Source organism: Microcaecilia unicolor, chromosome 11, assembly GCF_901765095.1.
Source record: "Microcaecilia unicolor chromosome 11, aMicUni1.1, whole genome shotgun sequence".
Taxonomy (NCBI): domain Eukaryota; kingdom Metazoa; phylum Chordata; class Amphibia; order Gymnophiona; family Siphonopidae; genus Microcaecilia; species Microcaecilia unicolor.
Window position 1 is genome coordinate 113,482,933 of NC_044041.1, and position 16,800 is coordinate 113,499,732.

General features: G+C 44.1%; 1 protein-coding gene across 2 annotated transcripts in view; it reads left to right on the forward strand.

Moving 5' to 3' along the window:
- Positions 1–340: 340 nt before the first annotated feature.
- VEGFB (vascular endothelial growth factor B) overlaps positions 341–16,800 on the forward strand; it is a 136,813-nt gene continuing 120,353 nt past the window's right edge. For both annotated transcript variants that reach the window (XM_030218231.1, XM_030218232.1), the window contains exon 1: positions 341–1,069. In XM_030218231.1, coding sequence (XP_030074091.1) covers positions 1,004–1,069 — 66 coding nt within the window. In that variant the 5' untranslated portion in view covers positions 341–1,003. The remainder of the gene's footprint in view (positions 1,070–16,800) is intronic.

A 16,800-nucleotide genomic window follows, 5' to 3' on the forward strand; every position in this document is an offset into this window, starting at 1 on the left:
GCTTATGTTTTATTGAAGTGTGAGCCCAGCTGTTCCTACAACGAAATACCCTATGGGGACTTCTGTTTCAAGATAGAATAAAGCTATTGAGCCCTGCTTTTGGTCACTTTTGAGTTACTGTTAATTAAAAAAAGAAGACGAGGAAAAGAGCTTTGGACTTGTTAGAGAAAATGCTAAGAATTGTCTGTAAACGTGCACATGGCGTAGCCGCAGACGGGGGGTGGCGGGCGCCCTGTGCGCCTCCCCCTCTCTGCCTCCCTCCCCCTCCCCCCCTTTGCCCAGCTCAGGAGCAGCTTCCACTACATCACATGAGCTCCCTTTGCTCTCTAGCTCTGGCGTTCAGTTGCAGAGACTGTGCGGGCAGCTGGGCGGCCGCTGCAGCCTCTCCTCCTCCTCCTCCCCCCCTCCCCGTGCAGTGCACCTGTGACAGCCTGGGCGCTCTCTACCATCCAGCCAGGATTAGGGAAGGCTGGACCCGTTGATCTCCTCTGGGCGACAGCAGATTGGGAAAGAGGAATAAAAATCCGCACTTTCTTTACTGATGGACTGCTGGAAATAACTTGATTGTAGATTGCTCTGTGTTTACCCCCCCCCCCCCCTCCCCCGCTTTGGCGCTTGTTATGCGTATGGGCTTTTTTTGTTTTAAAGCAGGCACTTTTTCGGTGGGGTTAGAATAAAGCAGAAGTTGGTGACTTGGATTTGCGCCTGATCTTCCTGAAGAAAACGTTTTGGGGGGGGATGCTGCTCCTTTTCTGCGGTATGTGATAAGGCTACCGGAGACGTGTTACCTACTGCCAGCTCCCTGGATTTCTCTTGCCTTGGGATATTGCTGTTCCGGGTCTGGATGCGGGATTCAGCCCCTGATCTCGTCCGCCCCTGGAGTTTTACAATGGACCTCAGCCGGGTTGGGAGCAGCCGGCGCTCTGGATCCGCCCTTTAGGACTGGATCCTCGCCGGACAGCACAGGACTCTACCCCCCCGACCCCTTTCCCAACCGGGCACCATGAAAGCTGCGCATGGGATCTGCCACTTTCTCCTAGCAGCTTTCCTGCATTGCCTATTCAGCAAGGTAAGACGAGCAGCTGTGCCGGTGGGGGGGGGGGGGGGAGGGGGGGAGGAAGCAAAAGGTACAGATGTTTCCTGATGTGAGCTGGGATTTTTATTTATTTATTTGGGGAGAACAGATATGGCCTTAAGGTTTGCTGATAATCAGCCTTTAGGCTGTTAAGATTCCCGGGGCCAGAATGACAGCACTGTAATATTCAGCTGTCAGCGAGAGAAAGGGGTGACAGATAGCAGAACCCCGACTCTTAAGGAAGGGTTTTCAGAGAAGTTCAGCCGGTCCTTCCCCGTTATTATTGGGTGCACCTTTCCTTCCCTTCAGCCTCACAATCACAAACTCCTGCTATGTGTTTCCTCCAGTTCTAGAAGTTTAGTAAAAGTTCCTATGTAAAAAAAAAAAAACCAAAACATTGTCCCACACTTGAATAAGGTCATAATGAGCACAAGTTACATGATCATAATTAGAAAAGTACCGTGTACAAGAATGAGTTTTTGTGACATCCTTAGAAGGAACCAAAGAACGTAGGTTTCTTCACAAGCTTTCCAGAATTTACTTTTTATGTAAACAGAATAGAAAAGATCTTAGAGGGATGGGGAAATAAAAAGAATATAGAGTGATAACCCTTATTTGACTAACTCAATATATTTTTGACTAGTTTTCAGGAACTAGGAGTCCCTCCTCAGGACAGATCTAGAGGGATCAGGCAGGAGAAGGCTGCAGCCTCAGCCCTTCAGAGACGCAATCAGAGACTTGGAAAATGTAGCGGAAAGGGAATGGGACTTGATATACTGCCTTTCTGTGTTCTTTGCAACTACATTTAAAGTGGTTTACATATTGTATACAGGTACTTATTTGTACCTGGGGCAATGGAGGGTTAAGGGACTTGCCCAGAGTCACAAGGAGCTAGATACAAAAAATAGTCCCAATTATATTGGGCCTCACTGGGATGGATAAAAACAAAAACCTTCCAAGGGCATTCTGCCTGTATATTACCATACTTGCTCCAGACTGTGCTTCTTTTTCCTTCTTTTTAAAATTTAATCTTGGCCAATGGGATCCAGTGTAAACTGTCCTACTGTTGCAGAGCAGTATAGCAAATATCCAAGAAACATAAATTCTTTGGCTCAGTAAATTTGAAAAGTTGAGATCAGACCCACCATACCTTGGCTGAAAAGTGAGATTCATCGCTGTCATGGTATGTGCAAAACCCCCTTGAAAACATCAGTCCTGTGGGAGTTGGTTACTTCTTTGGGACTCTCTGCTTTTATATTTAAGTAATTCTTGTTAAAAGTGGTGACTGCAAGCCGTTAATGCTACCTTACCAAAACTCGGTCCCCAGCCTGTATGTTGCCTTTGTTGGTTAGACCTTGAATAGATCAGGTGTAGTTGTCATTTTACAGGAGAATGGCTTCCAGCCTCCTGAACAATGTGTATCCCCAGTGTTCATAGCTTCAATGGGGAGGGAGTCCCAGATACTGGACAATGGTGACACCTAGTGACTGGATTCAGGCCCCATGATTACAGGTTTCTGGAAGGATCCCTGATGTGACTATCACCACAATCGCTGGGTTAAGTGAATTGGGAGGAAAATCCCCAAGGTAGTTGAGCATGAAGACTCATGGCAGGAGGAAACTGTCAGATCAAAACCACACAAACCAAAAGCTAAAGCAGGGATTTAAGAACCCCTACCTAGAGGCAGAAATGTTTGTGGATCATTAAAAGATAAAGCCTTGGTGGGCTCACCACAACAAGATGCTATTGCATAAATCCTAGGTCTTCACTCCCAACCCTCAAGGGCTGCCAATGGGTCAGGTTTTCAGGATATCCCAAATGAATATGTGTTATGAGAGATTTGCTTATCCACTAGCCCCAATGTATTCAAATTTCTCTCATACATATTAGGGTATCCTGAAAAATCTGACCTGTTGGTGGCCCTTGAGAACTGGGAGTGAAGACCATTGGCATAGATCAGAGGTTCTCAACCCAGTCAGTGAGCCTCCATTGTAATGCAAATCCGTCTCATGCGTATTCATTTTGGATATCCCAAAAACCTGACTGACTAGGTGTAACCCCAAGGACTGGGTTGAGAACCTCTGGCATAGATATGGTATATAATGGGGGCATATTCTGTTTCAGTGTTCAGGATCATCCTTCTATATGAACAAAGGTCAGTATCGATGAGAAGGAGTGCATTTTGAGCTCTCAATTAAAAACAAGAAATGGATTTACGGTTTCCTATCTTTCCAAATTGCTCTTTTTTTTTTTTGTTTGATTACTAGTTTAGGTTTTATAAATGGTTGATCTATTGTAACAGGCTTTGAGCTCTCTAGGTGAAAAAGCATGATATAAATAATCCACCAAGGTGATAAGACAATAAAAGACAGTCTTGAACCAGCTTTCACAGATACATTTCTGCATTTTGCTAATTACACAAAAAGGTAAAGGGGAATGGAATGAGGAGCAATTAAGATGTTGCCCTGGTCCTCCCATAAAGATTAGGTACAAGGCTAGATGCTATAGTTTTAAGCCAGCTGGGAAGATCAATGAAAATAGATTAGACTTGATGGATGCTATATGTACAGAGATGATAGGCATTCACTTTGGGCTGAACTCATTCAAGTAAAGCAGTCAATAAATATAAAATTCTATAGATAAATACACCCAGGAGCCAATTCCCAGATTTCTTCTTTCCTTCTCTTTTTAGCTGTTTCTAGTTTTGGTTTGATTCCCTGCTGCTGTCAGGTAGAATAACCCCAACATCATTCATGGACTGGGCCATGGAGTTATGTCAGTTGTCCACATAACAATCAGCATAGGGGTGGCTCTGTATTCCCAGTTGTGGCTCGCTACCTTCTCTTTGCTCAGCATTGGAGGTTGTGTCCTTAAAGCACGAAGACCCAGCCTGGGGGGGTCCTGCCTGTTTCTGCTGAGGACAGCACAGCAAGATCTTCCCGCCACCGAGAGCCAAAGAGCTGGGGAATGCGCTAGCCTCCAGTCTTCACAAAACAGGCTTCTATGGCACTTTCTTTCAATACTTCATGGGCTAGAATTTTGTGCCTATGCTTGTAAGAGAGACCCAGTTCTTCCCAGCAGGGTCACCAGCCTCTGCTCTCTTTACATTATGGACAAACACTTCACATGTCTCTTTTACCCTCTTCTTCATTCCAGTTCTAGGATTTCACAGAATCTTCCGTCCCAAACCCTTTCCACACACTAAAAAGAGGCCCTTGGCCAGCTGAAGCAGGTTGTGAAATTCTGTTTAAGAGAATCCAAAGCTTAGAAATGGGTGATGAAACACAGCAAACAAGTAAGCCAGAGAAAGAAAGTCAAAGAGGGGGACAGAATACCAGCTTTTCAGGGATGCCAACACTTCTAATTCATTGGGTTCACACAGGGGCACTGCCAGCACTCCCAGTTCACTGCATTCACACACAGAGGGGCATTGCAGTCACACAGAAAGACATTGCCAACGCTTCCAAATTACTGTATTCAGGCAAGGGAACTGCCAGCACGCCATATTCAGTGCACTGACACAGAGGAGCACTAACCAGGGATGTGGCTAGTGCGGCAGCACAAGTTGCAAGGAAGGAGGGGAGTCAAAATTTCACCCCGTTCATTGCCTCCCTTGCCTGGCCAGCATTTCCCTTTCCTGTCCCTATGCCAACTCTCCCCCCCCCCCCTCCCTAAGCACGTCCATTTCCCTCCTGAAAGCCAGGGCCACTGAGAGACTGAGCCAGGTCTGGGTCAGGGCCTCCACTGCTATGTTTTTATATATTTGGACTGTTTTCCATATAAAATGTTTTAATGAAAGATCAAATTATGGGGCCAATATTCAAAATGATTTAGTTAGCCAGGTGCCTAACTTAGAGCCGGTTATGTTAGTACATAACTATTGCCACACTGGGACAGACCAAAGATCCATCAAGCCCAGCATCCTGTTTCCAACAGTGGCCAATCCAGATCACAAACCTGGCAAGATCCCCCCCACCCCCAAAATACATTTTATGCTGCTTATCCCAGAAATAAGCAGTGGATTTTCCCCAAGTCCATTTTAATAATGGTCTATGGACTTTTCCTTTAGGAAGCTGGCCAAACCTTTTTTTAAACCCTGCTGAGCTAACTGCCTCTACCACATTCTCTGGCAATGAATTCAAGAGTTGAATTACACATTGAGTGAAGAAAACTTTTCTACGATTTGTTTTACATTTACTACTTTGTAGCTTCATTGCATGCCCCCTAGTCCTAGTATTTTTGGAAAAAGTAAACAAACGATTCACGTCTACCTGTTCCACTCCACTCATTGTTTTAAGACCTCTATCATATCTCCCTTCAGCTGTCTTTTTTCCAAGCTGAAGAGCCCTAGCCACTTCAGCCTTTCCTCATATCATTTTCGTCGCCCTTCTCTGTACCCTTTCTAATTCCACTATATCTTTTTTGAGATGTGGCGACCAGAATTGAACACAATATTCAAAGTGTGGTCACACCATGGAGCTATACAAAGGCATTATAACGTCCTCATTTTTGTTTTCCATTCCCTTCCTAATAATACCTAACATATTTGCTTTTTTAGCTGCAGCAGCACACTGAGCAGAGGCATTCTTGGCTACTTAAGGGTCTCACCAATGACCTATACAAAGGCAATATTATCCTTAGCTCTGTTGCTGACTTTATAACCAGGGGGTGAGTCACTGTTTTCTTTAAGGCATGTGGCCTTTTAAGTAGACACTGTCTGAGGAAGAGACACTGGCCCAGTTTCTGAACTTTACACAGGTATCATCTCCCTTGTCTTGGTTTTGTTGTAAGTAGTTGTATACTTATTTAACTGAAATACATTTCTCTAGATTTGTTGTTTTGTATTTTAGTGCTACAGTTAAACTGCATTTACACTACAGGGCAGGCAAATTGGTCAAGTGTAGGGCTTAAACTCAAGAGGGGGCTGTTCATAGACCTGCTAAATCTCCCACCCGATAATGGTAAACTTCTAACAGATGCGAGATTCTTGGTGCCAGGGTGGAGCTGCCAACCAACAGTTTTAAGTAAGGGGAGTCAATCACTGGCAGAACCTTTAAATTAGCAATGAAATTATCACTAATCTGCAGGCAGTTTGCATCCCTAAAATTAGAGGTGTCCTACCTGCCTGCTCCCATTAGATATGACTCCTCAATCCATGTTTTCCCATCTTGTCTCCTGCATTATTTTTCCCGTCCAGGAGCTGGTTCTGAATAAGGAAGCGAGTACAAAGACTAAAGACTGCCTAGTGGTTAGTGCAGTGGACTTTGATCCTGGGGAACTGAGTTCAATTCCCACTGCAGCTCCTTGTGACTCTGGTACCTGAATATATGTAAACCACTTTGAATGTAGTTGCAAAAACCTCAGGAAGGCAGTATATCAAGTCCCATTTCCCTTTCATTCTTGTTGCTTGGTCTGTGAATATGTAACAGGTTCAGTCCCTGTGCTCACCACATCCACAGCCAGCTCCTTGTTTTCCTCCATTCCACTTCAAGAGAGATGATCTGGCAGAGAGCAGCAGGGGGACACAGAAAGGGAGGGAAGCAGTGGCGGAGCTAGATGGGGCACCAGGGGACTGCTCCCTCAAACAGACTTTGCACAATGGCAGTGCCTCTTTTTCAGCTAGCATGTTGCATTTACACTTTGCGTGCACATGCCTCTCCTGGCGTCACGACCTGGCTATGCTTCTGGAGGGACAATCATAAATGGAGATCCTTGGAAAAGACATAAAAAGTGAGTGGGGGGGGCCTACAAATTATGTTTACCTAGGGCCCAATATAGTGTTAATTTGGCCCTGGCACAGTATAGTGATTTCAGCTCAGCACACACATTATGATCTCAGCTCCAGGCTATGGCTCTATGGCACAAAAAGATTTGTTTAAAAAAAGGATGAGTAAATCTGTGTTTTAAGTAGTTGTCTGCTGGTCAGAGGTGAGGGGATTGGAATATGGGTCTCTAAGCCGCGGGGCTTGGCTTTAGCCTAGCTCATTCACAATCCTTATTAGTTTATAGATTTCAGGCAGTGAATTTTAAAAGCTCAGTCCTGGAAAAGATTAGGTAACCTGCCCAGAAAACCACAAGCTTAGGTCAGGCTTCCCTGCCAAAGAAGATACAGCAGCTATCTCTTTATCTAATAACTTTCTGTTTGACCTACAGATTCATTTTAAAAGAGGGCTTCTTTTGTCTGCTTATTATTTTTTCTATTACATCATCCTTGTCAGTTTATTGTCTCTGCTTCCTCCTGCCTGCTCTGTCCTGTCTATCCCTTCAGCAGTTACTATATCTCTGCTTTCCCCTGCCTGCCAGCATTCCCATCTTACCTCAGGTCAACCGGATAGGCTGATATAGTACTACTTTTGCTTCCTAGCATGCATGGGATTTCTCATTAATTTCCATAAAATCAGAAAAACACTTCCAGGCACACAACCCACAGTAGCAATTCAGCCTTTTACTAAAGAGCATCAAATGCACACAGCGCTAGAAATACAGGCTACCACAAAACATGTTAAAACATTTTGTGGTATTATGCCTGTTTGTACATACTAAGCATGCGTTAACTATTTTCTAAAAATACATTTTTTACAGGGGTGTCATGGGCGGAGAGCGGGCGTTCCCTTGTTATTTATTTATTTATTTATTTATCGAGGACTTGCTGTACTGCTTGAACTGACTTTGCAGGGCAAAGCAGTTTTTACAAACTAAAAGTAACATAAAGAAAAGAAACGCATTGGCAGATAGTAAAGACAAACAGTCAAACCAACGTAGAGTGGACATACAAACTTCAGGGGAGATGCAAGATCTGCCAAAGCCGGCCAGCTCAGGTGCCGTAGGCCTGCTGAAAAAGCCATGCTTGAACAGTCATTTTAAAGATAATTCTCTTTGAATCGTGGAAGGTGGAGAATTCCATAAAGTTGCAGCCATGTAATAAAAGGCACTGAGCTAGATTCTACAGTGGGGGAAATAAGTATTTGATCCCTTGCTGATTTTGTAAGTGTGCCCACTGACAAAGACATGAGCAGCCCATAATTGAAGGGTAGGTTATTGGTAACAGTGAGAGATAGCACATCACAAATTAAATCCGGAAAATCACATTGTGGAAAGTATATGAATTTATTTGCATTCTGCAGAGGGAAATAAGTATTTAATCCCTCTGGCAAACAAGACCTAATACTTGGTGGCAAAACCCTTGTTGGCAAGCACAGCGGTCAGACGTCTTCTGTAGTTGATGATGAGGTTTGCACACATGTCAGGAGGAATTTTGGTCCACTCCTCTTTGCAGATCATCTCTAAATCATTAAGAGTTCTGGGCTGTCGCTTGGCAACTCGCAGCTTCAGCTCCCTCCATAAGTTTTCAATGGGATTAAGGTCTGGTGACTGGCTAGGCCACTCCATGACCCTAATGTGCTTCTTCCTGAGCCACTCCTTTGTTGCCTTGGCTGTATGTTTTGGGTCATTGTCGTGCTGGAAGACCCAGCCACGACCCATTTTTAAGGCCCTGGCGGAGGGAAGGAGGTTGTCACTCAGAATTGTACGGTACATGGCCCCATCCATTCTCCCATTGATGCGGTGAAGTAGTCCTGTGCCCTTAGCAGAGAAACACCCCCAAAACATAACATTTCCACCTCCATGCTTGACAGTGGGGATGGTGTTCTTTGGGTCATAGGCAGCATTTCTCTTCCTCCAAACACGGCGAGTTGAGTTCATGCCAAAGAGCTCAATTTTTGTCTCATCTGACCACAGCACCTTCTCCCAATCACTCTCGGCATCATCCAGGTGTTCACTGGCAAACTTCAGACGGGCCGTCACATGTGCCTTCCGGAGCAGGGGGACCTTGCGGGCACTGCAGGATTGCAATCCGTTATGTCGTAATGTGTTACCAATGGTTTTCGTGGTGACAGTGGTCCCAGGTGCCTTGAGATCATTGACAAGTTCCCCCCTTGTAGTTGTAGGCTGATTTCTAACCTTCCTCATGATCAAGGATACCCCACGAGGTGAGATTTTGCGTGGAGCCCCAGATCTTTGTCGATTGACAGTCATTTTGTACTTCTTCCATTTTCTTACTATGGCACCAACAGTTGTCTCCTTCTCGCCCAGCGTCTTACTGATGGTTTTGTAGCCCATTCCAGCCTTGTGCAGGTGTATGATCTTGTCCCTGACATCCTTAGACAGCTCCTTGCTCTTGGCCATTTTGTAGAGGTTAGAGTCTGACTGATTCACTGAGTCTGTGGACAGGTGTCTTTCATACAGGTGACCATTGCCGACAGCTGTCTGTCATGCAGGTAACGAGTTGATTTGGAGCATCTACCTGGTCTGTAGGGGCCAGATCTCTTACTGGTTGGTGGGGGATCAAATACTTATTTCCCTCTGCAGAATGCAAATAAATTCATATACTTTCCACAATGTGATTTTCCGGATTTAATTTGTGATGTGCTATCTCTCACTGTTACCAATAACCTACCCTTCAATTATGGGCTGCTCATGTCTTTGTCAGTGGGCACACTTACAAAATCAGCAAGGGATCAAATACTTATTTCCCCCACTGTATATATGGCACCTAAAAAATTGGCACAAAAAAAATTCCTGCTTAAGCAGTATTTTATAAGCCCCGCCTAAAGCTTGTCGTAGTTTATAGAATTAACGCTAAAGTAAAGAGGGCGCGCGTAAATTTAGGCGCCGGCATTTCCAAAGAAAACGTGGTACAAATACCTATACCTAAATTTATAGGCAGAGCACTGTTATTCTACAATTACATGCATAACTCAAAACCACGCCCCCGATCTGCCTCAAGATGCCCATGACCTTCCCATTTCTGGCTGGGTGTACCTTGGGAACTGAGTTGAGAAGTACTGATCTAGAGGAGACATCACAATTGTGATCTACCTAGGACATTGGATAGTGTGAAATATAACTATTGCAAATAAATAAACCTACTATATGCATTAATAACTTCATGATTAGATTCCTGCAACACGGTCTGTTCTGGCAGCCAACTTTCTGTAATGCTACATATGGAATCTGTACAAAACATGGCACTTAGAATCGTATAGTTTGTTAATGAATAAAGTCGCTACACATTTACACATCCTGCATATAATACATTAATGGGCTTATTTTCGAAAGAGAAGGACGCCCAACTTTTGACATAAATCGGAAGATGGACTCCTTCTCACAGAAACGTCCAAATCTGTATAATCGAAAGCCGATTTTGGATGTACAATAATAAGGAGTTACTCAAATGTTATTTTTCATAGAACTGTTAAGTCTGTGTTTTATTCTGTGGTTCATCAATAAAAACTATTGAAACATAAAATTACTACTTAGTAGCATCATTGCGTGCCTCTGGTGCTTGTATTTTTGGAAAGAGTAAACAAGCGATTTATGTCCACCCATTTTGCTCCACTCAGTATTTTATACTCCTCTATAATATTTCCCCTCAGCTATCTCTTCTCCAAACTGCCCTAGCCTCTTTAGTCTTTCCTTATAGGGAAGTTATCCCATCCCCTTTATCATTTTCATCGCCCTTCTCTGTACCTTTTCTCATTCCAGTATATCTTTTTTGAGATACGGTGACCAGAAATGTACACAGTATTCAAGATGCGGTCACGCACCATGGAGCGAAACAGGCATTATAATATTCTCAGTTTTGTATTCCATTACTTTCCTAATAATTCCTAACATTCTATTTGTTTTTTAAGTCGCTGCTGCACACTGAGGAGAGGGGTTTGAAGTATTATCAATGTTGACACCTAAATCCTGTTTGTGGACAGTGACTCCTAATGTAGAAAGTTGCATCACGTAGTTATAATTTGGGTTTCTCTTTCCCACATGCATCACTTTGCACCTGCTGACATTAAATGTCATCTGCCATTTGGATGCCCAGTCTCCCAGTCTTATAAGGTCCTCTTGCAATCTTTCACAATCCTCTTGTGATTTAACAACTTTGAATAACTTTGAAAGGGACGCCCAAGTTTTTCTGAGGACTTCCTTGCAGGAAGTTTCCGTGAAGGGGCGGGGAAACCCGTATTATTGAAACAAGATGGACGTCCATCTTTCATTTCGATAATACGGTCGGGGACGCCCACATCTGGAAATTTAGGTTGACGTTAGAGATGGTCGTCCTTAGAGTTGGTCGTTTCTGATTTTCGGCGATAATGGAAAATGAGGACTCCCATCTCAGAATCGACCAAATCCAAGCCCTTTGGTCTTGGGAGGAGCAAGCATTCGTAGTGCACTGGTCCCCCTGACATGCCAGGACACCAACCGGGCACCCTAGGGGGCAATGCAGTGGACTTCAGAAATTGCTCCCAGGTGCATAACTCCCTTACCATGTGTGCTGAGCCCCCCAAAACCCACTCCCCACAACTGTACACCACTACCATAGCCCTTATGGGTGAAGGGGGGCACCTAGATGTGGGTACAGTGGGTTTGTGGTGGGTTTTGGAGGGCTCACATTTACCACCACAAGTGTAAGAGGTGGGGGGGATGGGCCTGGGTCCGCCTGTCTGAAGTGCACTGCACCCACTAAAACTGCTCCAGGGGCTTGCATACTGCTGCGATGGACCTGAGTATGACATTTGAGGCTGGCATAGAGGCTAGCAAAAAATATTTTTAAAGAATTTTTTTTAGGGTGGGAGGGGGTTAGTGATCACTGGGGGAGTAAAGGGAGGTCATCCCTGATTCCCTTCGGTGGTCATCTGGTCAGTTCAGGCACCTTTTCGTTGCTTGGCCATAACAAAAAAAGGACCAAGTAAAGTTGTCCAATTGCTCGCAGGGACGCCCTTCTTTTTTCGATTATGGGTCAAGGACACCCATGTGTTAGGCATTCCCAAGTCCCGCCTTCACTACGCCTCCAACACGCCTCCGGGAACTTTGGTCGTCCCCGCGACGGAAAGCAGTTGGGGACGCCCAAAATCGGCTTTCGAATATGCTGATTTGGGCGACCCTGGGAGAAGGATGCTCATCTTCCAATTTGTGTCGAAAGATTGGTGTCCTTCTCTTTCGAAAATAAGCCTGTTTCTGTCCTCAAGCAAATTTGATCACCTCACTCATTCTTCCAGATAATTTATAAATATGATAAAAGCAGCGTACCCAGCAGAGATCCGTGGGAAACCCCGCTATTTACCCTTCTCCATTCATAATATTGAACATTTGACCCTACTCTCTGTTTTCTATCTTTTAACCAGTTCTTAATTCACAGTAGGACACTGCCTTCTATCTCATGACTTTTTAATTTCCTCAGGAGTCCTTCTTAAGGTACTTCATCAAACTTCTGAAAATCCAAATATACTATATCGACTGACTCACTTTTATCTACATGTTTACTCACCCTTTCAAAGAAATGTAGCAGATTGTGAGGCAAGATTTCCCTTGGCTAAATACATGTTAGTTTTGTCTCATTAATCCATGTCTGTGTATATGCTCAGTAATTTTGTTCTTTATAATAGTCTCTACCATTTTGCTCGGCACCAACGTCAGACTTACCAGTCTATAATTTCCTGGATCACTTCTGGAACTGTTTTTTAAAATTGGTGTTACATTGGCCACCCTCCAATCTTCTGGTACCATGCTTGATGTTAAAAATTTACAAATTACTAATAATAGCTCTGCAGTTTAATTTTTTTAGTTCTGTCAGTACTCTGGGATGTATACCATCTAGTCCAAGTGATTTGCTATTCTTTAGTTTTTCAAATTGCCCCATTATTTCTTCCAGGTTTACAGAGATTTGTTTCAGTTCCTTTTGACACTATCTCCCCCACATCTTTCTCAGTGAAAACCAAAGCATAGAATTCATTTAGTTTCTCTGCTGTGACCTTGTCCTTGCTGAATACCCCTTTTACCTCTTGATCATCCAGTGGTCCCTTACCTTTCCCACCTGCAAGGTAAGGCTCACTGGTCTGTAGTTTCCCACCTCTTCTCTGTTACTACTACTACTTAACATTTCTAGAGCGCTACTAGGGTTACGCAGCGCTGTACAATTTAACAAAGAGAGACAGTCCCTGCTCAAAGAGCTTACAATCTAATAGACAAGTGAACGGTTGGTCCGATACCACCTTTATGAAGCGGGACCATATCAGCCCTTCTCCAATCCTGTGGCATTTCTACCATCTTCAATGATCTATTGAATACATCCTTTAGAGAAGCCACCAAACCCTCTCTAAACTCCCTCATTATTATAGGATGTGTCTCATCTGGTCCCATGGCATTACTCACATTCACCCTATTGTGCTTCTGTCTCATTCTTTGTGATAGGGTATATGTGTACTCTGGGGGACACAGGCAAGAAGATCAAAATACACAGGCCAGCTGAATTGGAAATCAAAGTCCAGGAAAAGAGAGACAGTTATAAGCCAAGAGAAGAAATGAAAAGGGGTGGAGACTAGGTAAAGGAAAGGACAGTACCCTACTTATACCCTACCCTAATTACTAGCCACATTCTGTGAGGCCTAGAAAAGTGGTGTCTGGATAGGAAGGGAAGGCATGACGGATGACATGCCAGGAGAACAGCTGACTCAAACAATGACTTCAAGCACAGAAGACAAAGCTGCTGAAGCCATCAGCATCTTTGCATTCCAGATTAAGCTGGAAGCCAGAAACATAAATTCTACTGAAGTGGCAAAGAAGAAAGGAACGCACTTGCAACTGCTTCCAGATCTTCTGAGTTGGCTCCCCTCTCTCAGTGGACCTTTTCAAACTTGTTGCTTGGGGACCCATAATTTGAACTTCTGCCACTGCTGGAAGCAACAGGATACAGTTGATCATGGTGCTTTTTGGCAACAAGGTCAGGGAGAGCTTGGCAAACTCTTTGAAGTAGGTGCTACCTCTGCATCTGTACCAGTTCACATTGCCCGAACCTCATTACACATGCGTGGTAGTAGTGAAAAGAAAGGATAATCTTCTATTACTAGTACTTATCATTTCTATCGCACTACTAGACATACACAGTGCTGCACATATACACATAAGAGACAGACCCTGCTTAATAGTGCTGAAAATCTATTCAAGGCAGACAAGAAGAACAAATAAGAAAATTAGAAAGTTTAATTTATCATGGGAAGAGCAGGAGAATAAAGGGTTAAGGTGGCAATTTTGTAAATTGGTACCATAAATTAGATCAAAAACGCAGAACAGCAAGTATTGAGCCAGTAGTCATCTTTAAAAGTTCTTTAATTAAAAACAACCTTATTAAAGTGGAAATATGAAGTCCAAAACACTTTATACAATGGTCTATATGCCCAACGGTGCCTGCTTCAGGGGAAAATTTTAATAGTGTGAACTGGACAGACAATCCACCTTGGCAGTTGCCCAAAGCACTTAGAAGGTTGCACCTGTAGGGGTGTCCAGCCTGTGACATGAAACTTAAAACAAGTCCCCAAGGTTGTTTTTAATTAATTAAATAACTTTTACTGGCTCAATACTTGCTGCTCTGTGTTTTTGATATGATTGAACTGCAGCATCTGGACCACTTGTTTACTCTATCATAAATTAGGTGCCACACAAAGCCGTACTTTGCACCAAGTGTATGATGGCATTTAGGCATGCGTAGGGGTCCTTTTACTAAGGTGTGCTAAAAATTGGCCTGCAGTAGTGTAGGCGTGTGTTTTGGACGTGCGTAGATCCATTTTCAGCCCACCTGTAAAAATGCCTTTTAAAATTTTTGACTGAAAATGGACGTGCGACAAAATGAAAACTGGTGCACATCCATTTTGGATCTGAGACCTTACCACCACCCATTGACTTAGCGGTAAAGTCTCATACGTTAACTGGGCGGTAATGGTCTACGTGCATCAAATGCCTTTTACCGCCCGGTAGCGCCAAGCGCCAGAAAATAAAAATTATTTTCTGGCACGCATAGTGGACGTATGTGAAAAATGAAATTACTGGCGGGCCATGTGGTAACTGGGCGGTAACTCGGAATTGGCATGTGTTGGGCATGCGTAGGCGCTTACGCAGCTTAGTAAAAGGGCCCCTTAAGCTGTTATAGACTACAGATGTAAGGTGGCATTGGTGCCAGTGGTGTAGCCACTGGGGGCCTCGAGGGGCTGTTCGCCCCCTTTGGGCTCAGACCCCCTTCAAAACTGTGGCACTAGATGCATGGCTGGCAGGGACACCCAAACCCTGCCAACAGAAGAGATTCTCTGCCGGAGCCGCGCACATACTGCTGAAGCAGCAGGGAAGCCGGCAGGGTGCTCCAGCTGGCACTTTCACACATGCTTAGTTGATGCATTGAACTGAGCATGTGCGGAAGTGTTGGCCTCAGAAGCTGGAGCACCCTGCTGGCTTCCTCGCTACTTCAAGTATTATGGGCATGGCTCTGGCAAAGAATCTCTTCTGCTGGGCATCTGTTCCAGCAAAGGTATGATTTGGGTGTGTGGGATGTGGGGAAGAGAACTCATATGAAATATTTGGCCCTCCCAGTCCACCCCTGGGCCCCCTCCAAAACTGAGTTCTGGCTACACCACTGATTGTTGCACCAAAATATAGGCATGGCCAATTAAGTCGATTCAATGGCAGGCATAAGTGGGTGCATCTAAATGTGCCATGCCACCTGCACAATTGATAGAATTCTATAAATTGCGCACATCGCTAGGTGAAGTGCCCAAGCTCTGCCCATGTTTCTTTTAGGAAGATATTCAAGCCTTTTTTAAATCCCGCTAAGCTAACTGCTTTTACCACATTCCCTGGCATCAAATTCTAGAGCTTAATTACACATTGAGTGAAGAAATATTTTCTGTCATTTGTTTTAAATCTACTACTTTGTAGCTTCATTGCATGTCCCCTAGTCCTAGTATTTTTGGAGAGTAAACAAGTGATTCACGTCTATCCATTCTACTCCACTCATTATTTTATATACCTCTATCATAGCTCCCCTTAGCCATCTTTTCTCCAAGCTGAGGAGCCCTAGCCCCTTCAGCCTTTCCTTATAGGGAAGTCATCCCATCCCATCCCCTTTATCATTTTCATCGCCCTTCTCTGTATCTTTTCCAGTTCCACTTCATCCTTTTTGAGATGCGGTGACTGTCTTGTCTTTGTACTGGGGCAGATTGGCCTGGGATCATCCAGCTATAGTAAATAAATAAATAAAATATTAATTTTTATCTCAGCTTGCTGCCAGGATCCTGTACCAAAGCCATATCTGCTCTACCTCCTCCCAGGAGAGGTATTCCCTTTCTCTGTTAAAACTCAGCCCTGCATCTGTAAATCCTGGCAGTATTGATTGGCCAGACAACAATGACTGTAATGGCTTGAAGCCAACCTTACAGATCCCAATTAGCAAGAATGAGGGGAGTGAATGCCCCTGCCTTCAATCTTGAACACTGTAGTATCCATACCAGACCAAAGAAATTTACAGTAATTGACCTGGTAATGAAGTTCCCAAACCACCATCAAGTGCAGTGGAAAGAGATGATAATAAGACAGCCAGACCTAAGACTGCATATAAATAAGGCAAACATGGTGAATGAAGGCAACCTTTGTCTTGCTTCCCATTTTTCAGAGTAAAAGAGGACCTTTCCAGCTTATCAGCAACAGCAGAGGAAAGAGCTGATATATCAGCTCCTGGTATCTAAACTCCACCATAGCACCGTGCTATAATTAGCTTGATTCAGTGCCATTCACAGTTCTATTAGCCAAGGATGTACAAAAAAGTGCAGGACCTCTGGGCCAGCTGTCCAGAAGGCCTGCTCAGTCCACCAAGAATTATGGAACTACAGGGCAAACACACAATTGCA